We start from the raw sequence: 26,823 nt of genomic DNA, 5'->3' as shown, positions 1-26,823 counted from the left end.
GTCCACTTAACCACGGACATGTGGACAAGTGGAGCAGGGCAGGGTCAGGACTATATGACTGTGACAGCCCACTGGGTAGATGTATGGACTCCCGCCGCAAGAACAGCAGCGGCGGCACCAGTAGCAGCATCTCGCAAACGCCAACTCTTTCCTAGGCAGGCTACGCTTTGTATCACCGCTTTCCAGAATACGCACACAGCTGAAAACCTCTTACGGCAACTGAGGAAGATCATCGCGGAATGGCTTACCCCAATTGGACTCTCCTGTGGATTTGTGGCATCGGACAACGCCAGCAATATTGTGTGTGCATTAAATATGGGCAAATTCCAGCACGTCCCATGTTTTGCACATACCTTGAATTTGGTGGTGCAGAATTTTTTAAAAAACGACAGGGGCGTGCAAGAGATGCTGTCGGTGGCCAGAAGAATTGCGGGACACTTTCGGCGTACAGGCACCATGTACAGAAGACTGGAGCACCACCAAAAACTACTGAACCTGCCCTGCCATCATCTGAAGCAAGAAGTGGTAACGAGGTGGAATTCAACCCTCTATATGCTTCAGAGGTTGGAGGAGCAGCAAAAGGCCATTCAAGCCTATACAATTGAGCACGATATAGTAGGTGGAATGCACCTGTCTCAAGCGCAGTGGAGAATGATTTCAACGTTGTGCAAGGTTCTGATGCCCTTTGAACTTGCCACACGTGAAGTCAGTTCAGACACTGCCAGCCTGAGTCAGGTCATTCCCCTCATCAGGCTTTTGCAGAAGAAGCTGGAGACATTGAAGGAGGAGCTAACACGGAGCGATTCCGCTAGGCATGTGGGACTTGTGGATGGAGCCCTTAATTCGCTTAACAAGGATTCACGGGTGGTCAATCTGTTGAAATCAGAGCACTACATTTTGGCCACCGTGCTCGATCCTAGATTTAAAGCCTACCTTGGATCTCTCTTTCCGGCAGACACAAGTCTGCAGGGGTTGAAAGACCTGCTGGTGACAAAATTGTCAAGTCAAGCGGAACGCGACCTGTCAACATCTCCTCCTTCACATTCTCCCGCAACTGGGGGTGCGAGGAAAAGGCTCAGAATTCCGAGCCCACCCGCTGGCGGTGATGCAGGGCAGTCTGGAGCGACTGCTGATGCTGACATCTGGTCCGGACTGAAGGACCTGACAACGATTACGGACATGTCGTCTACTGTCACTGCATATGATTCTCTCAACATTGATAGAATGGTGGAGGATTATATGAGTGACCGCATCCAAGTAGGCACGTCACACAGTCCGTACTTATACTGGCAGGAAAAAGAGGCAATTTGGAGGCCCTTGCACAAACTGGCTTTATTCTACCTAAGTTGCCCTCCCACAAGTGTGTACTCCGAAAGAGTGTTTAGTGCCGCCGCTCACCTTGTCAGCAATCGGCGTACGAGGTTACATCCAGAAAATGTGGAGAAGATGATGTTCATTAAAATGAATTATAATCAATTCCTCCGCGGAGACATTGACCAGCAGCAATTGCCTCCACAAAGTACACAGGGAGCTGAGATGGTGGATTCCAGTGGGGACGAATTGATAATCTGTGAGGAGGGGGATGTACACGGTGATATATCGGAGGGTGATGATGAGGTGGACATCTTGCCTCTGTAGAGCCAGTTTGTGCAAGGAGAGATTAATTGCTTCTTTTTTGGGGGGGTCCAAACCAACCCGTCATATCAGTCACAGTCGTGTGGCAGACCCTGTCACTGAAATGATGGGTTGGTTAAAGTGTGCATGTCCTGTTTTGTTTATACAACATAAGGGTGGGTGGGAGGGCCCAAGGACAATTCCATCTTGCACCTCTTTTTTCTTTTCTTTTTCTTTGCATCATGTGCTGATTGGGGAGGGTTTTTTGGAAGGGACATCCTGCGTGACACTGCAGTGCCACTCCTAAATGGGCCCGGTGTTTGTGTCGGCCACTAGGGTCGCTAATCTTACTCACACAGTCAGCTACCTCATTGCGCCTCTTTTTTTCTTTGCGTCATGTGCTGTTTGGGGAGGGTTTTTTGGAAGGGACATCCTGCGTGACACTGCAGTGCCACTCCTAGATGGGCCCGGTGTTTGTGTCGGCCACTAGGGTCGCTAATCTTACTCACACAGCTACCTCATTGCGCCTCTTTTTTTCTTTGCGTCATGTGCTGTTTGGGGAGGGTTTTTTGGAAGGGACATCCTGCGTGACACTGCAGTGCCACTCCTAGATGGGCCCGGTGTTTGTGTCGGCCACTAGGGTCGCTAATCTTACTCACACAGCTACCTCATTGCGCCTCTTTTTTTCTTTGCGTCATGTGCTGTTTGGGGAGGGTTTTTTGGAAGGGCCATCCTGCGTGACACTGCAGTGCCACTCCTAGATGGGCCCGGTGTTTGTGTCGGCCACTAGGGTCGCTAATCTTACTCACACAGCTACCTCATTGCGCCTCTTTTTTTCTTTGCGTCATGTGCTGTTTGGGGAGGGTTTTTTGGAAGGGACATCCTGCGTGACACTGCAGTGCCACTCCTAGATGGGCCCGGTGTTTGTGTCGGCCACTAGGGTCGCTTATCTTACTCACACAGCGACCTCGGTGCAAATTTTAGGACTAAAAATAATATTGTGAGGTGTGAGGTATTCAGAATAGACTGAAAATGAGTGTAAATTATGGTTTTTGAGGTTAATAATACTTTGGGATCAAAATGACCCCCAAATTCTATGATTTAAGCTGTTTTTTAGTGTTTTTTGAAAAAAACACCCGAATCCAAAACACACCCGAATCCGACAAAAAAAATTCGGTGAGGTTTTGCCAAAACGCGTTCGAACCCAAAACACGGCCGCGGAACCGAACCCAAAACCAAAACACAAAACCCGAAAAATTTCAGGCGCTCATCTCTAGTTAAAATACATCCATATAGCCCTGGGGGTTATATGTGGTGTATTTATGCCAGCCAAGGTGTTTTACATTGCTGCTCAGGGCGCCCCCCCCTAGCGCCCTGCACCCTCAGTGACCGGAGTGTGAAGTGTGCCTGAGTAACAATGGCGCACAGCTGCAGTGCTGTGCGCTACCTTGTTGAAGACTGATGTCTTCTGCCGCCGATTTTTCCGGACCTCTTCTTGCTTCTGGCTCTGTAAGGGGGCCGGCGGCGCGGCTCTGGGACCGAGCTCCGAGGCTGGGCCTGTGTTCGGTCCCTCTGGAGCTAATGGTGTCCAGTAGCCTAAGAAGCCCAATCCACTCTGCACTTCAGGTGAGTTCGCTTCTTCTCCCCTTAGTCCCTCGATGCAGTGAGCCTGTTGCCAGCAGGTCTCACTGAAAATAAAAAACCTAAACTTAAACTTTCACTAAGAAGCTCAGGAGAGCCCCTAGTGTGCACCCTTCTCGGCCGGGCACAAAAATCTAACTGAGGCTTGGAGGAGGGTCATAGGGGGAGGAGCCAGTGCACACCAGGTAGTCCTAAAGCTTTTACTTTTGTGCCCAGTCTCCTGCAGAGCCGCTATTCCCCATGGTCCTTACGGAGTTCCCAGCATCCACTAGGACGTCAGAGAAATCAATGTATTGGCCTATTCCAAGTGCTTGCAAGGAAGGGGGTAGATCCAGACACAAACACAGAATTCCCCCCTCCTATATGATAGTAGTAATGCAGAGAAGTCAGGTTATATATGTAACTGAGTTCTCTACATTACTACTACCATACATGTATTCCAATGCACTTATCACACTATTGCTGTATATACCATCTATGTATATTACATCATACTTCATGAGCGCTGGAATACATTTACCAGCGTCTCTTCCCCTTGGATCACGCACCAGGAGGACCATGATACAACGGATCATGTAGGGTTACATTGCTTCTTCTGAGCATGCAGCAGGTGCACCTTACTCTTCCTCCTCCTCCCTTTGTTCTCCCTCTAGTAACATCCCCGACATGCCCCTTTTCCTCACCCACTGTCCTCCATTCCCCCTCTACCATTGTTATATCTCTTACGCTATATCTCTGTTTATGTAATAATCTGCAGACGGTTATTGTTTCTGCATTGCTTTGTGTGAGGAGCTTTTTGTACAACTTTCCATTAGGAAAATGTATTAATGCTTCTTACAATACTGCTATACCCAGCTCTGTCTACCTTTCTCCTTCTTTATTCTTCCTCCGTTTAATAATTAAAACTTCAATTAAACATGTTTAAAAAATAAGACAAATAAATCCATAATGTACATACCTGCAGAAACTCCAACTCCTGCATCCAGCAGTGCTGCTGCCTCAGCTAGATGTTCTTAGGCCCGGTGCCTTTGGGGGGGTTCTCCAGGTGGAGGTGGTAAATGAGAACCCTGCAAACCGGTCCTGCTCAGCAGCTGTTATTGGCGGATAAAGGGCCTCTTCTGCCTCCATTACTTCTAGATGGTTACGTCTGGAGGCAGAGGGTGGAAAGGTCGGCTACAGAAATAAGAAGTTAAAGTGTATCAGTGATTACTACATCTTTCATATGACTTGTAAGAGAGAAAAAGAGCCAATTACCAAACTTCCTATTGTAGAGGTTATTTACAGTAGTTAAATTTTACACCCTGACAACATATCTATATATAGCTAAAGGAAGAGGCATTACAGGTGCACAAATGTAACACTGTCGCTCAACAGATATATAGGGATATGTTTAATTTGCCGGCTGTCGGGATCCCGGTGGTCAGGATACAGGTGCCGGAATCCCGTCAGCTGGCAATGTCGCCAGACGGAATACCGGCGTTACAGGACTATTCCCACTTGTGGGTGACGATGACACCCATAGAGTGGGAATAGATCCTGTGGTGAGCACAGCGAGCCACTGAGCCTGCAGCGCAGAGAGCGCAGTGAGCTCACAAGGGGACTCTTTGCGCTTGCCCCGCTGCCGGCCGGATGCCGCTGTCGGTATATTGACAGCCGGCATCCCGGCCACTGGTAAATCATACTAATCCCATATATAACCACAGTATTGCAGTAGGCACAAGTTGCTCTGGGGCAAGTAAAGGTGTCTGTCTGCTCTGTGCCCTCAGGAGAAGGCAGCGTAACTACAAGTGCAGAGAGGAGACTGAATTTCCAGAGGATCACTATGGAAAGTGTAAACTTTGCTCTAAAGGCCACTTGGTCTTCCTATGAGCCTATTATGAGCTGCAGGATAATCAGTTACATAAAACAGATAGATAGAGCCGAATTCCCATATGTGACAATAACGTATTGGTAAAGTAGTAATTAAGTCCTTTCTACTTCTATGTGTCCCCTGGTAGAAAGAAAACTCTTAAACATGTGTCTGTCAGTCATTGTTATGTGGCCCTGACCACTAAGAGAACTTATTTTCCATTTTCTATTTATAGTTGTGTAAGAGCAGACATGTTTTATTCATTAAAAGAGGATAGCCCAGTGGCACATTGGTCAGCATTGCTACCTCACAGTGCTGGGGTCATGATCTCAGTTCTCAATCAAGGCTGTATTTGTGTGGAGTTTGGATGTTCTCACAGTGCTTGTGTGGGTTTCCTCAAGTTATCCCAGCTACCTCCCACACTTCTACCACATACTGGCAGGTTAGTAACTAGTGACTGAAATGTACTAGTGTGTATGTGTGTTGTGTGTATGTGTGTTGTGTGCATGTGTGTTAGGGAATTTACACTGTAAGCTCCAATAAGGCAGGGACTGATGTGATGACAACTGCTCTTTGTATAGTTATGCATAACTGGTGGCACTGTATAAATAATAATAAATCTCAATTGGTTGAGTGACAACTGGAATATACATACACATGTGTACCTGTCTCTAGCTCTGTGGGTATAGGGATAGACACTGTATAGATAGACAGTTCATAGTCAACACCAAAAGGTTGACATTTAATAGGTAGACAGGGTCACTAGGTAGACAGTCACTATGTAGACAGGGTCACTAGGTAGACAGTCACTATGTAGACAGGGTCACTAGGTAGACAGTCACTAGGTAGACAATGTCTCAGAAAGACTGAACCAAAAGGCCAACAGACAAATGGTAACACAAAAATATGTAAACACAGTTTTCATGATTTTTCATCATTTTTAGGGTTAGGGTTAGGCACTTGGCAGAGGGTTAGGGTTAGGCTGTGGAAGGGGACAGTTACTGTTAGTCACTAGAATAAGGTTAGGCAGGGGTAGGGTTAGGCTGTGGAAGGGGACAGTTACTGTTAGGCACTAGAATTAGGTTAGGCAGGGTTAGGGTCAGGCCGTGGAAGGGCACAGTTACTGTTAGTCACTAGAATAAGGTTAGGCAGGGGTAGGGTTAGGCTGTGGAAGGGGACAGTTACTGTCAGTCACTAGAATAAGGTTAGGCAGGGGTAGTGTTAGACTGTGGAAGGGGACAGTTACTGTCAGTCACTAGAATAAGGTTAGGCAGGGGTAGGGTTAGGCTGTGGAAGGGGACAGTTACTGTTAGTCACTAGAATAAGGTTAGGCAGGGGTAGGGTTAGGCTGTGGAAGGGGATAGTTACTGTTAGTCACTAGAATAAGGTTAGGCAGGTGTAGGGTTAGGCTGTGGAAGGGGACAGTTACTGTTAGTCACTAGAATAAGGTTAGGCAGGTGTAGGGTTAGGCTGTGGAAGGGGACAGTTACTGTTAGTCACTAGAATAAGGTTAGGCAGGGGTAGGGTTAGGCTGTGGAAGGGGACAGTTACTGTTAGTCACTAGAATAAGGTTAGGCAGGTGTAGGGTTAGGCTGTGGAAGGGGACAGTTACTGTTAGTCACTAGAATAAGGTTAGGCAGGGGTAGGGTTAGGCTGTGGAAGGGGACAGTTACTGTTAGTCACTAGAATAAGGTTAGGCAGGGGTAGGGTTAGGGTGTGGAAGGGGACAGTTACTGTTAGTCACTAGAATAAGGTTAGGCAGGGGTAGGGTTAGGCTGTGGAAGGGGACAGTTACTGTTAGTCACAAGAATAAGGTTAGGCAGGGGTAGGGTTAGGCTGTGGAAGAGGACAGTTACTGTTAGTCACTAGAATAAGGTTAGGCAGGGGTAGGGTTAGTCTGCAGAAGGAGACAGTTACTGTTAGTCACTAGAATAAGGTTAGGCAGGGGTAGGGTTAGTCTGCGGAAGGAGACAGTTACTCTTAGTCACTAGAATAAGGTTAGGCAGGGGTAGGGTGAGGCTGTGGAAGGGGACAGTTACTGTTAGTCACTAGAATAAGGTTAGGCAGGGGTAGGGTTAGGCTGTGGAAGGGGACAGTTACTGTTAGTCACTAGAATAAGGTTAGGCAGGGGTAGGGTTAGGCTGTGGAAGGGGACAGTTACTGTTAGTCACTAGAATAAGGTTAGGCAGGGGTAGGGTTAGGCTGTGGAAGGTGACAGTTACTGTTAGTCACTAGAATAAGGTTAGGCAGGGGTAGGGTTAGGCTGTGGAAGGGGACAGTTACTGTTAGTCACTAGAATAAGGTTAGGCAGGGGTAGGGTTAGGCTGTGGAAGGGGACAGTTACTGTTAGTCACTAGAATAAGGTTAGGCAGGGGTACGGTTAGGCTGTGGAAGGGGACAGTTACTGTTAGTCACTAGAATAAGGTTAGGCAGGGGTAGGGTTAGGCTGTGGAAGGGGACAGTTACTGTTAGTCACTAGAATAAGGTTAGGCAGGGGTAGGGTTAGGCTGTGGAAGGGGACAGTTACTGTTAGTCACTAGAATAAGGTTAGGCAGGGGTAGTGTTAGGCTGTGGAAGGGGACAGTTACTGTTAGTTACTAGAATAAGGTTAGGCAGGGGTAGTGTTAGGCTGTGGAAGGGGACAGTTACTGTTAGTTACTAGAATAAGGTTAGGCAGGGGTAGGGTTAGGCTGTGGAAGGGGACAGTTACTGTTAGTCACTAGAATAAGGTTAGGCAGGGGTAGGGTTAGGCTGTGGAAGGGGACAGTTACTGTTAGTCACTAGAATAAGGTTAGGCAGGGGTAGAGTTAGGCTGTGGAAGGGGACAGTTACTGTCAGTCACTAGAATAAGGTTAGGCAGGGGTAGGGTTAGGCTGTGGAAGGGGACAGTTACTGTTAGTCACTAGAATAAGGTTAGGCAGGGGTAGGGTTAGGCTGTGGAAGGTGACAGTTACTGTTAGTCACTAGAATAAGGTTAGGCAGGGGTAGGGTTAGGCTGTGGAAGGGGACAGTTACTGTTAGTCACTAGAATAAGGTTAGGCAGGGGTAGGGTTAGGCTGTGGAAGGGGACAGTTACTGTTAGTCACTAGAATAAGGTTAGGCAGGGGTAGGGTTAGGCTGTGGAAGGGGACAGTTACTGTTAGTCACTAGAATAAGGTTAGGCAGGGGTAGGGTTAGGCTGTGGAAGGGGACAGTTACTGTTAGTCACTAGAATAAGGTTAGGCAGGGGTAGGGTTAGGCTGTGGAAGGGGACAGTTACTGTTAGTCACTAGAATAAGGTTAGGCAGGGGTAGTGTTAGGCTGTGGAAGGGGACAGTTACTGTTAGTTACTAGAATAAGGTTAGGCAGGGGTAGTGTTAGGCTGTGGAAGGGGACAGTTACTGTTAGTTACTAGAATAAGGTTAGGCAGGGGTAGGGTTAGGCTGTGGAAGGGGACAGTTACTGTTAGTCACTAGAATAAGGTTAGGCAGGGGTAGGGTTAGGCTGTGGAAGGGGACAGTTACTGTTAGTCACTAGAATAAGGTTAGGCAGGGGTAGGGTTAGGCTGTGGAAGGGGACAGTTTGGGTTAGGCACTAGGGGGAGGTTAGGCTAAAATAACAGTGTCAAAAATTTGTCTGTCGACCTTTTGACTCTGTCTACTTATAAACTGTCTAATTAGTGACCCTATTTACCTACTGCATGTCAACCTCGTTGTGTCGACCTTTTGACTGTCTACCTAGACAGTGCCTATCCTTCAATTCACACCCAAATGTACATGTCTGACATCTATACATTATCTGCTGACCGGCATTGAGTAGCTCATGGAAGGTCTGCTTTATACTTACTGGTGCAGGGATGTATGGGGGCTCAATCTCAAGGGCCTCCAAGGCGACCCAGTCGATGTGCTGGAAGAAACGATGGTGGCGGATGTTATCATTATCTCCTGGGTGTTTGGCTGGGTTGTAATTGAAGAGCTGAAAAAGTAATTTGTATTTAATGACTTATACAGCACAGCTGCTCAATACAATCATGTTACAAACATTTCTACTGCCTGGTACAGGGGAATATAAAGTGATTGTTCCATGGCCACAGTATGTTATTACTGAGATTGTATCTGGGGTCTGTAGTGTGTCTCACATTATTACCCCCTCCCCCCTCCATACCACAAACATCTAACCACTGAGCCATTTCTTGTCATATTTGCCCTAATGTTGATTTGTCTGTACAATGTGTGGTCAGGTCTTGCTGTCTGACAATTGTATAGAACTTTGCAAATGAGAATATTACTTCTATACATCGTATTAAATACAACATATAAATATAGGCAACATCATGGTGCACTGAGCCAAGTGGACACGGCCAGAGCTTTCCAATACCTGTGATCACTAGAAAATAAGAATTTACTTACCGATAATTCTATTTCTCGTAGTCCGTAGTGGATGCTGGGGACTCCGTAAGGACCATGGGGAATAGCGGCTCCGCAGGAGACTGGGCACAAAAGTAAAGCTTTAGAACTACCTGGTGTGCACTGGCTCCTCCCCCTATGACCCTCCTCCAAGCCTCAGTTAGGATACTGTGCCCGGACGAGCGTACACAATAAGGAAGGATTTTGAATCCCGGGTAAGACTCATACCAGCCACACCAATCACACCATATAACTTGTGATCTAAACCCAGTTAACAGCATGATAACAGAGGAGCCTCTAGAAAAGATGGCTCACTACAGCAATAACCCGATTTTTTGGTAACAATAACTATGTACCAGTATTGCAGACAATCCGCACTTGGGATGGGCGCCCAGCATCCACTACGGACTACGAGAAATAGAATTATCGGTAAGTAAATTCTTATTTTCTCTAACGTCCTAAGTGGATGCTGGGGACTCCGTAAGGACCATGGGGATTATACCAAAGCTCCCAAACGGGCGGGAGAGTGCGGATGACTCTGCAGCACCAAATGAGAGAACTCCAGGTCCTCCTCAGCCAGGGTATCAAATTTGTAGAATTTTACAAACGTATTTGCTCCTGACCAAGTAGCTGCTCGGCAAAGTTGTAAAGCCGAGACCCCTCGGGCAGCCGCCCAAGATGAGCCCACCTTCCTTGTGGAATGGGCTTTTACAGATTTTGGCTGTGGCAGGCCTGCCACAGAATGTGCAAGCTGAATTGTACTACAAATCCAACGAGCAATAGTCTGCTTAGAAGCAGGAGCACCCAGCTTGTTGGGTGCATACAGAATAAACAACGAGTCAGATTTTCTGACTCCAGCCGTCCTGGAAACCTATATTTCCAGGGCTCTGACAACGTCTAGCAACTTGGAGTCCTCCAAGTCCCTAGTAGCCGCAGACACCACAATAGGTTGATTCAGGTGAAACGCTGAAAACCACCTTAGGGAGAAACTGAGGACAAGTCCTCAATTCCGCCCTGTCCGAATGGAAAATCAGATGAGGGCTTTTACAGGATAAAGCCACCAATTCTGACACGCACCTGGCCCAGGCCAGGGCCACAGCATGACCACTTTCCATGTGAGATATTTTAACTCCACATATTTAAGTGGTTCAAACCAATGTGACTTTTGGAACCCAAAAAATAAGATTTTACTTACCGATAAATCTATTTCTCGTAGTCCGTAGTGGATGCTGGGGACTCCGTCAGGACCATGGGGAATAGCGGCTCCGCAGGAGACAGGGCACAAAAGTAAAAGCTTTAGGATCAGGTGGTGTGCACTGGCTCCTCCCCCTATGACCCTCCTCCAAGCCTCAGTTAGGATACTGTGCCCGGACGAGCGTACACAATAAGGAAGGATTTTGAATCCCGGGTAAGACTCCTACCAGCCACACCAATCACACTGTACAACCTGTGATCTGAACCCAGTTAACAGCATGATAACAGCGGAGTCTCTGAAAAGATGGCTCACAACAATAATAACCCGATTTTTGTAACAATAACTATGTACAAGTATTGCAGACAATCCGCACTTGGGATGGGCGCCCAGCATCCACTACGGACTACGAGAAATAGATTTATCGGTAAGTAAAATCTTATTTTCTCTGACGTCCTAGTGGATGCTGGGGACTCCGTCAGGACCATGGGGATTATACCAAAGCTCCCAAACGGGCGGGAGAGTGCGGATGACTCTGCAGCACCGAATGAGAGAACTCCAGGTCCTCTTTAGCCAGGGTATCAAATTTGTAGAATTTTACAAACGTGTTCTCCCCCGACCACGTAGCTGCTCGGCAGAGTTGTAATGCCGAGACCCCTCGGGCAGCCGCCCAGGATGAGCCCACCTTCCTTGTGGAATGGGCCTTGACAGATTTAGGCTGTGGCAGGCCTGCCACAGAATGTGCAAGTTGAAATGTGCTACAAATCCAACGAGCAATCGTCTGCTTAGAAGCAAGAGCACCCAGTTTGTTGGGTGCATACAGGATAACAGCGAGTCAGTTTTCCTGACTCCAGCCGTCCTGGAAACCTATATTTTCAGGGCCCTGACAACATCTAGCAACTTGGAGTCCTCCAAGTCCCTAGTAGCCGCAGGTACCACAATAAGCTGGTTCAGGTGAAACGCTGACACCACCTTAGGAAGAAACTGGGGACGAGTCCGCAGTTTTGCCCTGTCCGAATGGACAATCAGATATGGCTTTTGTGAGACAAAGCCGCCAATTCTGACACTCGCCTGGCCGAGGCCAGGGCCAACAGCATGGTCACTTTCCATGTGAGATATTTCAAATCCACAGATTTGAGCGGTTTAAAATGTGATTTGAGGAATCCCAGAACTACGTTGAGATCCCACAGTGCCACTGGAGGCACAAAAAGGGGGTAGTATATGCAATACTCCCTCGACAAACTTCTGGACTTCAGGAACTGAAGCCAATTCTTTCTGGAAGAAAATTTACAGGGCCGAAATTTGAACCTTAATGGACCCCAATTTGAGGCCCATAGACACTCCTGTTTGCAGGAAATGCAGGAAACGACCGAGTTGAAATTTCTTCGTGGGGCCTTCCTGGCCTCACACCACGCAACATATTTTCGCCACATGTGGTGATAATGTTTTGCGGTCACCTCCTTCCTGGCTTTGACCAGGGTAGGAATGACCTCTTCCGGAATGCCTTTTTCCCTTAGGATCTGGCGTTCCACCGCCATGCCGTCAAACGCAGCCGCGGTAAGTCTTGGAACAGACCTGGTACTTGCTGAAGCAAGTCCCTTCTTAGCGGCAGAGGCCATGAGTCCTCTGTGAGCATTTCTTGAAGTTCCGGGTGCCACGTCCTTCTTGGCCAATCCGGAGCCACGAGTATAGTTCTTACTCCTCTATGTCTTATAATTCTCAGTACCTTGGTTATGAGAAGCAGAGGAGGGAACACATACACCGACTGGTACACCCACAGTGTTACCAGAACGTCCACAGATATTGCTTGAGGGTCTCTTGACCTGGCGCAATACCTGTCCAGTTTTTTGTTCAGGCGGGACGCCATCATGTCCACCTTTGGTCTTTCCCAACGGTTCACAATCATGTGGAACACTTCCCGATGAAGTCCCCACTCTCCCGGGTGGAGGTCGTGCCTGCTGAGGAAGTCTGCTTCCCAGTTGTCCACTCCCGGAATGAACACTGCTGACAGTGCTATCACATGATTTTTCGCCCAGCGAAGAATCCTTGCAGTTTCTGCCATTGCCCTCCTGCTTCTTGTGCCGCCCTGTCTGTTTACGTGGGCGACTGCCGTGATGTTGTCCCACTGGATCAATACCGGCTGACCTTGAAGCAGAGGTCTTGCTAAGCTTAGAACATTGTAAATTGCCCTTAGCTCCAGTATATTTATGTGGAGAGAAGTCTCCAGACTTGATCACACTCCCTGGAAATTTTTTCCCTGTGTGACTGCTCCCCAGCCTCTCAGGCTGGCATCCGTGGTCACCAGGACCCAGTCCTGAATGCCGAGTCTGCGGCCCTTTAGTAGATGAGCACTCTGCAGCCACCGCAGAAGAAACACCCTTGTCCTTGGAGACAGGGTTATCCGCTGATGCATCTGAAGATGCGATCCGGACCATTTTTCCAACAGATCCCACTGAAAAGTTCTTGCGTGAAATCTACCGAATGGAATCGCTTCGTAAGAAGCCACCATTTTTCCCAGGACCCTTGTGCAATGATGCACTGACACTTTTCCTGGTTTTAGGAGGTTCCTGACTAGCTCGGATAACTCCCTGGCTTTCTTCTCCGGGAGAAACACCTTTTTCTGGACTGTGTCCAGAATCATCCCTAGGAACAGCAGACGTGTCGTCGGAAACAGCTGCGGTTTTGGAATATTTAGAATCCACCCGTGCTGTCGTAGAACTACTTGAGATAGTGCTACTCCGACCTCTAACTGTTCTCTGGACCTTGCCCCTATCAGGAGATCGTCCATTTTCTTTGAAGAAGAATCATCATTTCGGCCATTACCTTGGTAAGGACCCGGGGTGCCGTGGACAATCCAACCGGCAGCGTCTGAAACTGATAGTGACAGTTCTGTACCACGAACCTGAGGTACCCTTGGTGAGAAGGGCAAATTGGGACATGGAGGTAAGCATCCCTGATGTCCCGGGACACCATATAGTCCCCTTCTTCCTGGTTCGCTATCACTGCTCTGAGTGACTCCATCTTGATTTGAACCTTTGTATGTAAGTGTTCAACTATTTCAGATTTAGAATAGGTCTCACCGAGCCGTCTGGCTTCAGTACCACAATATAGTGTGGAATAATACCCCTTTCCTTGTTGTAGGAGGGGTACTTTGATTATCACCTGCTGGGAATACAGCTTGTGAATTGTTTCCACTACTGCCTCCCTGTCGGAGGGAGACGTTGGTAAAGCAGACTTCAGGAACCTGCGAGGGGGAAACGTCTCGAATTTCCAATCTGTACCCCTGGGATACTACTTGTAGGATCCAGGGGTCCACTTGCGAGTGAGCCCCCTGCGTGCTGAAACTCTTGAGATGACCCCCCCCACCGCACCTGAGTCCGCTTGTACGGCCCCAGCGTCATGCTGAGGACTTGGCAGAAGCGGTGGAGGGCTTCTGTTTCTGGGAATGGGCTGCCTGCTGCAGTCTTCTTCCCTTTCCTCTATCCCATGGCAGATATGACTGGCCTTTTGCCCGCTTGCCCTTATGGGGACGAAAGGACTGAGGCTGAAAAGACGTTGTCTTTTTCTCCTTTATACGGCAATACTTCCATGTGCCGTTTGGAATCTGCATCACCTGACCACTGTCGTGTCCATAAACAACTTCTTGCAAATATCCCTCTGTGCATCTCGCATATATAGAAATGCATCCTTTAAATGCTCTATAGTCAATAAAATACTGTCCCTGTCAAGGGTATCAATATTTTCAGTCAGGGAATCCGACCAAGCCACCCCAGCGCTGCACATCCAGGCTGAGGCGATCGCTGGTCGCAGTATAACACCAGTATGTGTGTATATACTTTTTAGGATATTTTCCAGCCTCTTATCAGCTGGCTCCTTGAGGGCGGCCCTATCTGGAGACGGTACCGCCACTTGTTTTGATAAGCGCGGGAAAGGGTATACCGCCAATAATTTTCTATCCGGGGAAACCCACGCATCATCACACACTTCATTTAATTTATCTGATTCAGGAAAAACTACAGGTAGTTTTTTCACACTCCACATAATACCCTTTTTTGTGGTACTTGTAGTATCAGAAATATGTAACACCTCCTTCATTGCCCTTAACAAGTAACGTGTGGCCCTAAAGGAAAATACGTTTGTTTCTTCACCGTCGACACTGGAGTCAGTGTCCGTGTCTGTGTCGACCGACTGAGGTAAAAGGACGTTTTAACGCCCCTGACGCTGTTTGAGACGCCTGGACAGGTACTAATTGGTTTGCCGGCCGTCTCATGTCGTCAACCGACCTTGCAGCGTGTTGACATTATCACGTAATTCCTTAAATAAGCCATCCATTCCGGTGTCGACTCCCTAGAGAGTGACATCATTATTACAGGCAATTGCTCCGCCTCCTCACCAACATCGTCCTCATACATGTCGACACACACGTACCGACACACAGCACACACACAGGGAATGCTCTGATAGAGGACAGGACCCCACTAGCCCTTTGGGGAGACAGAGGGAGAGTTTGCCAGCACACACCAAAAACGCTATAATTATACAGGGACAACCTTTATATAAGTGTTTTTCCCTTATAGCATTTTAATATATATAGTCATATCGCCAAATAAGTGCCCCCCCTCTCTGTTTTAACCCTGTTTCTGTAGTGCAGTGCAGGGGAGAGCCTGGGAGCCTTCCCACCAGCATTTCTGTGAGGGAAAATGGCGCTGTGTGCTGAGGAGAATAGGCCCCGCCCCCTTTTCGGCGGGCTTCTTCTCCCGTTTTTCTGAGACCTGGCAGGGGTTAAATACATCCATATAGCCCCCAGGGGCTATATGTGATGTATTTTTAGCCAGAATAAGGTACTATCATTGCTGCCCAGGGCGCCCCCCCCAGCGCCCTGCACCCTCAGTGACCGCTGCTATGAAGTGTGCTGACAACAATGGCGCACAGCTGCAGTGCTGTGCGCTACCTTATGAAGACTGAAAAGTCTTCTGCCGCCGGTTTCTGGACCTCTTTACTTTTCGGCATCTGCAAGGGGGTCGGCGGCGCGGCTCCGGGACGAACCCCAGGGTGAGACCTGTGTTCCGACTCCCTCTGGAGCTAATGGTGTCCAGTAGCCTAAGAAGCCAATCCATCCTGCACGCAGGTGAGTTCACTTCTCTCCCCTAAGTCCCTCGATGCAGTGAGCCTGTTGCCAGCAGGACTCACTGAAAATAAAAAACCTAACAAAACTTTTACTCTAAGCAGCTCTTTAGGAGAGCCACCTAGATTGCACCCTTCTCGGCCGGGCACAAAAATCTAACTGAGGCTTGGAGGAGGGTCATAGGGGGAGGAGCCAGTGCACACCACCTGATCCTAAAGCTTTTACTTTTGTGCCCTGTCTCCTGCGGAGCCGCTATTCCCCATGGTCCTGACGGAGTCCCCAGCATCCACTAGGTCGTCAGAGAAACTACATTTAGATCCCAAGGTGCCACTGGAGGCACAAAGGAGGCTGTATATACAGTACCCCTTTCACAAACGTCTGAACTTCAGGGACTGAAGCTAGTTCTTTTTGGAAGAAAATTGACAGGGCCGAAATTTGAACCTTAATGGACCCCCATTTCAGGCCCATAGACACTCCTGTTTGCAGGAAATGTAGGAATCGACCTAGTTGAAAATTCCTCCGTCGGGGCCTTACTGGCCTCGCACCACGCAACATATTTTCGCCAAATGCGGTGATAATGTTTTGCGGTTATATCTTTCCTGGCTTTGATCAGGATAGGGATGACTTCATCCGGAATGCCTTTTTCCTTCAGGATCCGGCGTTCAACCGCCCTGCCGTTAAACGCAGCCGCGGTAAGTCTTGGAACAGACAGGGTCCTTGCTGGAGCAGGTCCCTTCTTAGAGGTAGAGGCCACGGATCCTCCGTGAGCCTCTCTTGAAGTTCCGGTTACCAAGTCCTTCTTGGCCAATCCGGAGCCACGAATATAGTGCTTACTCCTCTCCATCTTATAATTCTCAGTACCTTGGTTATGAGAGGCAGAGGAGGGAACACATACACTGACTGGTACACTCACTGTGTTACCAGAGTGTCTACAGCTATTGCCTGAGGGTCCCTTGACCTGGCGCAATACTTGTCGAGTTTTATAAACATGTGGAAGACTTCTGGGTGAAGTCCCCACTCTCCCGGGTGGAGGTCGTGTCTGCTGAGGAAAGTCTGCTTCCCAGTTGTCCACTCCCGGAATGAATACTGCTGACAGTGCTATCACATGATTTTCCGCCCAGCGAAGAATCCTTGCAGCTTCTGCCATTGCCCTTCTGCTTCTTGTGTCACCCTGTCTGTTTACGTGGTTGACTGCCGTGATGTTGTCCGAATGGATCAACTCCGGGTGACCTTGAAGCAGAGGTCTTGCTGAGCTTAGAGCATTGTAAATGGCCCTTAGCTTCAGGATATTTATGTGAAGTGATGTCTCCAGGCTTGACCATAAGCTCTGGAAATTCCTCCTGTGTGACTGCTCCCCAGCCTCGCAGGCTGGCATCCGTGGTCACCAGGACCCAGTCCTGAATGTGCGGCCCTCTAGAAGATGAGCACTCTGCAACCACCACAGGAGAGACACCCTTGTGCTTGGTGACAGGGTTATCCGCTGATGCATCTGAAGATGCGACCCAGACCATTTGTCCAGCAGGTCCCACTGGAAGTTCTTGCGTGGAATCTGCCGCATGGGATTGCTTCATAGGAAGCCACCATTTTTCCCAGAACCATCTCATTGATGTACTGAGACTTGGCTCGGTTATAGGAGGTTCCCGACTAGCTCGGATAACTCCCTGACTTTCTCCTCCGGGAGAAACACCTTTTTCTGAACTGTGTCCAGGATCATCCCTAAGAACAGAAGACGAGTCGTCGGAATCAGCTGCGATTTTGGAATATTGAGAATCCAATCGTGCTGCCGCAACACTACCTGAGATAGTGCTACACCGACCTCCAACTGTTCCCTGGATCTTACCCTTATCAGGGAATCGTCCAAGTAAGGGATAACTAAAATTCCCTTCCTTCGAAGGAGTATCATCATTTCGGCCATTACCTTGGTAAAGACCCGGGGTGCCGTGGACCATCCATACGGCAGCGTCTGAAACTGATAGTGACAGTTCTGTCTGGCGGGAAAGGATATAATGCCAATAACATTTTAGAAATTATCAGTTGTTATCGGGGGAAAACCACGCATCATCACACACCTCATTTAAATTCTCAGATTCAGGAAAACTACAGGTAGTTTTTCCTCACCGAACATAATACCCCTTTTTGGTGGTACTCGTATTATCAGAAATGTGTAAAACATTTTTCACTGCCTCAATCATGTAACGTGTGGCCCTACTGGAAGTCACATTTGTCTCTTCACCGTCGACACTGGAGTCAGTATCCGTGCCGGCGTCTATATCTGCCATCTGAGGTAACGGGCGCTTTAGAGCCCCTGACGGCCTATGAGACGTCTGGACAGGCACAAGCTGAGTAGCCGGCTGTCTCATGTCAACCACTGTCTTTTATACAGAGCTGACACTGTTACGTAATTCCTTCCAACAGTTCATCCACTCAGGTGTCGACCCCCTAGGGGGTGACATCACTATTACAGGCAATCTGCTCCGTCTCCACATCATTTTTCTCCTCATACATGTCGACATAAACGTACCGACATACAGCACAACAGGGAATGCTCTGATAGAGGACAGGACCCCACTAGCCCTTTGGGGAGACAGAGGGAGAGTTTGCCAGCACACATCAGAGTGCTATATATATACAGGGATAACCTTATATAAGTGTTTTTCCCCTTATAGCTGCTGTATCTTTAATACTGCGCGTAATTAGTGCCCCCCCTCTCTTTTTTAACCCTTTCTGTAGTGTAGTGACTGCAGGGGAGAGCCAGGGAGCTTCCCTCCAACGGAGCTGTGAGGGAAAATGGCGCCAGTGTGCTGAGGAGATAGGCTCCGCCCCCTTATCGGCGGCCTTATCTCCCGTTTTTCTATGTATTCTGGCAGGGGTTAAATTCATCCATATAGCCCAGGAGCTATATGTGATGCATTTTTTGCCATCCAAGGTGTTTTTATTGCGTCTCAGGGCGCCCCCCCCCAGCGCCCTGCACCCTCAGTGACCGGAGTGTGAAGTGTGCTGAGAGCAATGGCGCACAGCTGCAGTGCTGTGCGCTACCTTGTTGAAGACAGGACGTCTTCTGCCGCCGATTTTCCGGACCTCTTCTGTCTTCTGGCTCTGTAAGGGGGCCGGCGGCGCGGCTCTGGGACCCATCCATGGCTGGGCCTGTGATCGTCCCTCTGGAGCTAATGTCCAGTAGCCTAAGAAGCCCAATCCACTCTGCACGCAGGTGAGTTCGCTTCTTCTCCCCTTAGTCCCTCGATGCAGTGAGCCTGTTGCCAGCAGGTCTCACTGAAAATAAAAAACCTAAAACTAAACTTTTCACTAAGCAGCTCAGGAGAGCCACCTAGTGTGCACCCTTCTCGTTCGGGCACAAAAATCTAACTGAGGCTTGGATGAGGGTCATAGGGGGAGGAGCCAGTGCACACCAGGTAGTTCTAAAGCTTTACTTTTGTGCCCAGTCTCCTGCGGAGCCGCTATTCCCCATGGTCCTTACGGAGTCCCCAGCATCCACTTAGGACGTTAGAGAAATATATTTATTGGGCTTTGTAAGAAACATTTCTGGAATGATTTGTATTGTCTCCAGTTTGTCTCACTATACAATAGTCTTCCATTCCTTATCTGATTAAGGGCCTAATTCAGACCTGATCGCTAGCAAGCGATTTTTGCAGCCCTGCGATCAGATAGTTGCCGGCTACAGGGGGATTGTATTTTAGCTGTGCAAGTGTGTGAACGCATGTGTAGCAGAACTGTACAAACAGATTTTGTGCAGTCTCTGCGCAGCCCAGGACTTGCTCAGCCGCTGCGATCACTTCAAATATAGACAAAGAAAACCAACTAGCAGCGCTAATAAAGAAATTAATTGAATAGAAGGATTGAGTACTAATTAATGATATTTAATCAAACATAAAAACAATTCACTAGCACAATCATAAAAATATAGATATAAAATCAAACATTACTAAAAAGGGGGGTCACGTTTATGGCTGCCTAATTTGTGTGTAGTCCGTTCCTGATTATTATAGACCGGATAGCAGATAGATGGATAGTTGTCCCTGGACTGACAGCGCAGTCATAGGGTTAAAAGTTATTTACCACAATTGGCCGCTGGAGGTAATAGTCCCTTATAGTTGTAATTGCGGGTCCTCACTGCATCGCGGTATCCTCCTTGGTTAGAAAGGGATAGTGGTAATCCTGTTGTTAACAGTCGGTGCAATGATTTAGCTCAGCACAATGTCCAGTCCTGGTCCGGATACACAAAGGCAGCAATTCTCATAAAGGTGGTGACCCCAATAGCTTGCTTCCTGACACGTTTCGCTGCAGGTCCTGCAGCTTTATCAAAGGACCTTTGATAAAGCTGCAGGACCTGCAGCGAAACGTGTCAGGAAGCAAGCTATTGGGGTCACCACCTTTATGAGAATTGCTGCCTTTGTGTATCCGGACCAGGACTGGACATTGTGCTGAGCTAAATCATTGCACCGACTGTTAACAACAGGATTACCACTATCCCTTTCTAACCAAGGAGGATACCGCGATGCAGTGAGGACCCGCAATTACAATTATAAGGGACTATTACCTCCAGCGGCCAATTGTGGTAAATAACTTTTAACCCTATGACTGCGCTGTCAGTCCAGGGACAACTATCCATCTATCTGCTATCCGGTCTATAATAATCAGGAACGGACTACACACAAATTAGGCAGCCATAAACGTGACCCCCCTTTTTAGTAATGTTTGATTTTATATCTATATTTTTATGATTGTGCTAGTGAATTGTTTTTATGTTTGATTAAATATCATTAATTAGTACTCAATCCTTCTATTCAATTAATTTCTTTATTAGCGCTGCTAGTTGGTTTTCTTTGTCTATATTTGTTATTGGGGGTGACTTACCCAATTTTATAGCAGCAGCTTTGAGCAACAGCACATATAAGCGCCCGATCGTTTATCTTATTGATAATTTTTTTTCTGGCTGCGATCACTTCAGCCTGTCCGGGACCGGAATTGACGCCAGGAACCCGCCCTGCAAACACTTGGACACGCCTGCGTTTTTCCAACCACTCCCAGAAAACGGTCAGTTGCCACCCACAAACAGCTTCTTCCTGTCAATCTCCTTGCGAACGCCCGTGCGAATGGATCCTTCACACAAACCCATTGCTGAGCGGCGATCCACTTTGTACCCGTGCGACGTGCCTGCGCATTGCGGTGCATACACATGCGCAGTTTAGACCTGATCGGCCACTGTGCGAAAACGCAGCCTAGCGATCAGGTCTGAATTACCCCCTAAATATCTTTCTCTAACAAGGATGACTGCAGAGAAAACAGTGGGATGATGCAGTTAGCTGTGTATGAACTCCACTGAAATGCATGTTCTATTTATTAAGCCTATTTATCAAATGGAGAAAAGCCCACGCTCAATGAAAAAACACCCATTTAGATTGTCTACCTAACAAAGGGTCCAATTCAGACCTGATCGCAGCAGCACAATTGTTAAACAAGAGTTAGATTTGGGTGTGGTGTGTTCAAACTGACATCTAAATTGCAGTGTAAAATAAAGCAGTCAGTATTTTCCCTGCACAGAAACAATATAACCCACCCAAATCTAACTCTCTCTGCACATGTTACAGCTGCTCCACCTGCAGTGCACATGGGGGTGATTCAGACTAGATCGCTGCTGTGCGTTTTCGTACAGTCTGCGATCAGGTCTGAACTGCGCATGCATATGCACTGCAATGCGCAGGTGTGTCGGTCTGCAGCTACGTGGAGCGCTGGGCAGCGACGGGATGGTGTGAAAAAAGCAATCGCACGGGCGATCGCAAGGTGACTGTCAGGAAGAGGCCGTTTGTGGGTGGCAACTGACCATTTTACAGGAGTGTCCGGAAAAACGCAGGAGGTTCCAGGCGTTTAGAGGGAGGGTTTGTGACGTCAGCTCCGGCCCCGATCATCGCACTGGAAGAGTAAGTCCTGGGCTGTGCAGAGACTGCACAAACTTCTGTCTGCAGCTCTCCTGCACATGCGATCGCACCCCTGCACAGCGATTTCCCCTCCCCTGTAGGCGGCGACTACTTGATCACAAGGAAAAAAGCGCACCCTAGAGATCAGGTGTGAATTAGGCCCATGGTTTTGCCATTAGAGAACAATTTTGCTGCTGTGATCAGGTATGAATTAGGCCCAATAGTTATAGAATTGCTAATAGTAACTGCAGCCCTCGCCAGAGAAGAGATTAGTCTATTTCCCATAAAGGTACAGTCACAATCTTTCTTCTCTTGACGCCAGTATCATTAAAATAGCATTACACCATAAATATATTGTTTTACTATTTGTTTTCTATTATTATTTTTTTTCATTTTTAAGTGGGCCTGAACAGCCAGGGCTGGGTATTCAGTTCCATTGTGCATGTGTGACCCAGCTTACCACTGAGACTGACCCAGGGAAGAAGTAAGTTAGGCCTTACAGCTCCTGACCAGTAGTGAGAAGCATCTGAGTATCACTCACTGATCAGGGGATATTTTATTAATAAACTGCATCAATACTGACTTTCTGCAACAAAAAAGAGACAGAAAAACTCCCACATCATATGAAGTTATATATAGCCAATTACCTCATTTACAGTAATAATTTATAAATGTAATATCTTATTTACCTCGTCAATGATGTCTCTCACTTCGGTGCCTGGTGCATAAGATGTTCCATTGACCATTTGGCTTAAGATGACAGCGACGCCAGCCCAGTCTTCACCAAAACGGCTCTCCTCGCCTGAACGCACCTACCAGAAGAGAGAGTCAGGATCAAGTTTTTAACAATCACCTCAATTGCTCAATATAAAGGGGCAAACAAGAGACTTTGTTTTGGGGTATACATACATATACTGTATATGTACGTAGATATCTATCTATCTATCTATCTATCTATCTATCTATCTATCTATCTATCTATCTATCTATCTATACATAATAAAGGGATAAAGGGAACACTAAAATAACACATCCTAGATCTGAATGAATGAAATATTCTTATTAAATACTTTGTTCTTTACATAGTTGAATGTGCTGACAACAAAATAACAAAAAAATTATCAATGCAAATTTATTAACCCATGGAGGTCTGGATTTGGAGTCATCCTCAAAATTAAAGTGGAAAAACACACTACAGGCTGATCCAACTTTGATGTAATGTCCTTAAAACAAGTCAAAAAGAGGCTCAGTAGTGTGTGTGGCCTCCATGTTCCTGTATGACCTTCCCTACAACGCCTGGGATTGCTCCTGATGAGGTGGCGGATGGTCTCCTGAGGGATCTCCTCCCAGACCTGGACTAAAGCATCCGCCAACTCCTGGACAGTCTGTGGTGCAACGTGGCGTTGGTGGATGGAGCGAGACATGATGTCCCAGATGTGCTCAATTGGATTCAGGTCTGGGGAACGGGCGGGTCAGTCCATAGCATCAATGCCTTCGTCTTGCAGGAACTGCTGACACACTCCAGCCACATGAGGTCTAGCATTGTCTTGCATTAGGAGGAACCCAGGGCCAACCGCACCAGCATATGGTCTCACAAGGGGTCTGAGGATCTCATCTCGGTACCTAATGGCAGTCAGGCTACCTCTGGCGAGCACATGGAGGGCTGTGCGGCCCCCCAAAGAAATGCCACTCCACACCATTACTGACCCACTGCCAAACCGGTCATACTGGAGGATGTTGCAAGCAGCAGAACATTCTCCTTGGCGTCTCCAGACTCTGTCACGTCTGTTACATGTGCTCAGTGAGAACCTGCTTTCATCTGTGAAGAGCACAGGGCGCCAGTGGCGAATTTGCAAATCTTGGTGTTCTCTGGCAAATGCCAAACGTCCTACACGGTGTTGGGCTGTAAGCACAACCCCCACCTGTGGACGTCGGGCCCTTATACCACCCTCATGGAGTCTGTTTCTGATCGTTTGAGTAGACACATGCACATTTGTGGCTTGCTGAAGGTCATTTTGCAGGGCTCTGGCAGTGCTCCTCCTGTTCCTCCTTGCACAAAGGCGGAGGTAGCGGTCCTGCTGCTGGGTTATTGCCTTCCTACGGCCTCCTCCACATCTCCTGATGTACTGGCCTGTCTCCTGGTAGCGCCTCCATGCTCTGGACACTACGCTGACAGACACAGCAAACCTTATTGCCACAGCTCGCATTGATGTGCCATCCTGGATGAGCTGCACTACCTGAGCCACTTGTGTGGGTTGTAGGGAGGTCATACAGGCACATGGAGGCCACACACACACTACTGAGCCTCATTTTGACTTGTTTTAAGGACATTACATCAAAGTTGGATCAGCCTGTAGTGTGTTTTTCCACTTTACTTTTGAGGGTGACTCCAAATCCAGACCTCCATGGGTTAATGAATTTGATTTCCATTGATAATTTTTGTGTGATTTTGTTGTCAGCATATTCAACTATGTAAAGAACAAAGTATTTAATAAGAATATTTCATTCATTCAGATCTAAGATGTGTTATTTTAGTGTTCCTTTTATTTTTTTGAGCAGTGTGTGTGTATATATATATATATATGCACACACACACACACTATTTGTCTGATCAGCCATAACATTAAAAATACTTGTCTAACATTGAGTAGATCCCCCTAATGCTACCAAAACAGCTCTGACCCATTGAAGAAGGAGCAAGATGTTAGCAGTAGATCCTTTAAGTCCTGTAAGTTGCGAGGTGGGGCCTCCATGGCTTGAACTTATTTTCCCAGCCATTCCCATAGATGCTCAATCAGATTGAGATCTGGGGAATTGGAGGCTTGAACTCTTTGTCCTGATTCTCAAATCATTCCTGTACAATTTTTTCCCACTGGAAGAGGCCACTGCCATCAGGGAGTACCACTGACATTAAGGGTGTATTGATCTTCAACAAAGTATAGGTAGGTGCTGCGTGTCAAAGTAACATTTACATGACTTGCAGGACCCAAGGTTTCCCAGCAGAACAGTGCCTAGGGCATTACACTGCCTCCACCACTTGTCTTCCCATAGTGCATCCTGGTGCTATCTCTATAAATATATAACACACTAACACATACATACACACTAAAACAGTATGCAGGGTGTCTATAATTAAAGTTCACCTATTCCAAACAGTCTACAACAAAAACTACTTATCGTAATGTTGCCTAATTTTCAGTGCATCTTAATGAGGCCATGGGACGGAAATTCATTCACCCTGTACATACATATTACAGGGACATCATATCAGTAGGCTCTACCTCCTTGTGGCATAATGTTGCAATTCATTGGGATATGGGGTTGTCACAGCCCTGTGCCCTAACTGCGGCCACTGGTAAAGGGGACAGGATATATGAAGGTAGAATCAAAATATGTAATAGTTGCTGTCTTGGGGGTATATTTAATAAGTGTTGGAAGCTGCCATCTTGTCAGAAAGACGGTGCTTCCAACAGAAGGGGTTCCGACCTATTCATTAGGGGCCATTTTTTCTGACAAGTCGGGAATTCCCGACTTGTTGGAAAGCTGTCGGATTACACACAGATCAGTGGCTTCACCCAAATCTCTCTCTCTCTCCACCAGTTATATTTGCCCCCCCCCTGCAGTGCACATGGTTTTTCCCAATAGAGAACAAATTTGCTGCTGCGATCAGATCTGAATAAGGCCCTATGTACAGCGGTCCCTAAAATGTGCCTTTCGTAGCCATACTGCACTCTCCAGGCCTGTCTACTGTACTCTCCAGGCCTGTGTGAGTAGCACCCAACTCTGTAGGTGGCCGCATTCATAACGCAGATATTTTGATAACGGAATGGTAACGTGACTATATGCAGGTCTTCATGTGTATGCATTGCACTGCCCCACTGTTTCTATCTGCTAGCATAGCTGTCATCAGTATCCGCACATCTACCCTATGCTCAGTGGGGAAGACCTGTCAGAGATACGTGTCCCTCATGCATAAGCATGACACTGCCACCAGACGCTCCTCTTCTCTGCTTCCGCCCAGTTACCACCCAGAAACACCCATTTCACATATGGAGAGAAATGGGCAACATTCAGACTCAGAATCACCCGGAAATATACAAAGATGCATGTGTGCTACAGTGCATGCCCAGTTTGCCCTTATTGGCTACGTGTGGCCGCATACAGGGATATGTGTACCTTTAGACTAAGGCCCGGTGTATATTCTGCAGAATTTGCAATCCTTTGAATCACATGCTGGGGGCCCCTAGGCAGCCCAGCATGCAGTCCACAGCCCACCCGCTACGATTACGCTGAAATTGCATTTGTACTGCAATTACAGTGTGAACACTGAAATTGTGGATGCCTCCTGCCAGTGCAGCCTGGCTGTGATGACAGGATACCCGCTGCCATTTTTTAGTTCGGATCGGCTGTGTGTGACGACATGCAACTGCCCCAAAAACACCGCCGCCACACCCCCTGTTCACGCTGCCATGCCCCATTAGTTAAGCTCCTGCCCCACAATGCTACGTTTCCGCCTAGAAAATGGAGTGTTGCCGCCTCACGAACATCTCTGCCTGTCAATCAGACAGAGACGTTCAATTTAGTGCGGGTCATTAAAAAAAAAATACGCTCGCATCGCAATCACTGAATGCTTCCCTTACATGAGCACACAGTAGGAAACCCTTTGCATCTCACCTCAGGAGTAATGTCGTCACATCTTCCAGCACAGCCGGTGGCACTCCGGTCTCCATGCATGATGTTACTTGCGAGACCGAAGTCGGCGATTTTGAGGTGGCCTGTTGCAGCCACTAAGATGTTATCTGGCTTGAGGTCGCTGTGAAGAAAATAACATCTTTGTAGACACTGCGCTTTCATACAAACATGATTTATTTTGATACATACATTGATATTGCACTTTATATGTGTTATATATATATGTTCTAAATAATAGTAGCTTTGAATGTATGTTTAGGCGCAAGAACTAGAGTGTCAGTACCTACTGTAATCATTTGTAGGTTAGTGTCCATGTGATTCCACTATGTCATGTACATTTATATGTGTTCAGCAGAATTCTATGTTATTTAATAGTGTAGGCCTACTCGGTC

General features: G+C 47.5%; 1 protein-coding gene across 1 annotated transcript in view; it reads right to left on the bottom strand.

Moving 5' to 3' along the window:
* The window catches only part of LOC134957585 (protein kinase C delta type-like), a 53,755-nt gene that overhangs the window by 11,138 nt on the left and 15,794 nt on the right, over nucleotides 1-26,823 (bottom strand). The window contains exons 6-9 of the mRNA XM_063939589.1: nucleotides 26,414-26,552; nucleotides 22,429-22,551; nucleotides 8,930-9,058; nucleotides 4,214-4,428 (exon numbers count right to left, since the gene is read on the bottom strand). Coding sequence (XP_063795659.1) covers nucleotides 4,255-4,428; nucleotides 8,930-9,058; nucleotides 22,429-22,551; nucleotides 26,414-26,552 — 565 coding nt within the window. The 3' untranslated portion in view covers nucleotides 4,214-4,254. The remainder of the gene's footprint in view (nucleotides 1-4,213; nucleotides 4,429-8,929; nucleotides 9,059-22,428; nucleotides 22,552-26,413; nucleotides 26,553-26,823) is intronic.

The sequence above is a fragment of the Pseudophryne corroboree genome, chromosome 9, assembly GCF_028390025.1.
Source record: "Pseudophryne corroboree isolate aPseCor3 chromosome 9, aPseCor3.hap2, whole genome shotgun sequence".
NCBI classification, from domain to species: Eukaryota; Metazoa; Chordata; class Amphibia; order Anura; family Myobatrachidae; genus Pseudophryne; species Pseudophryne corroboree.
Note: the sequence above shows the minus strand (reverse complement) of the source record. Positions and strands in the feature narration are given on the sequence as shown.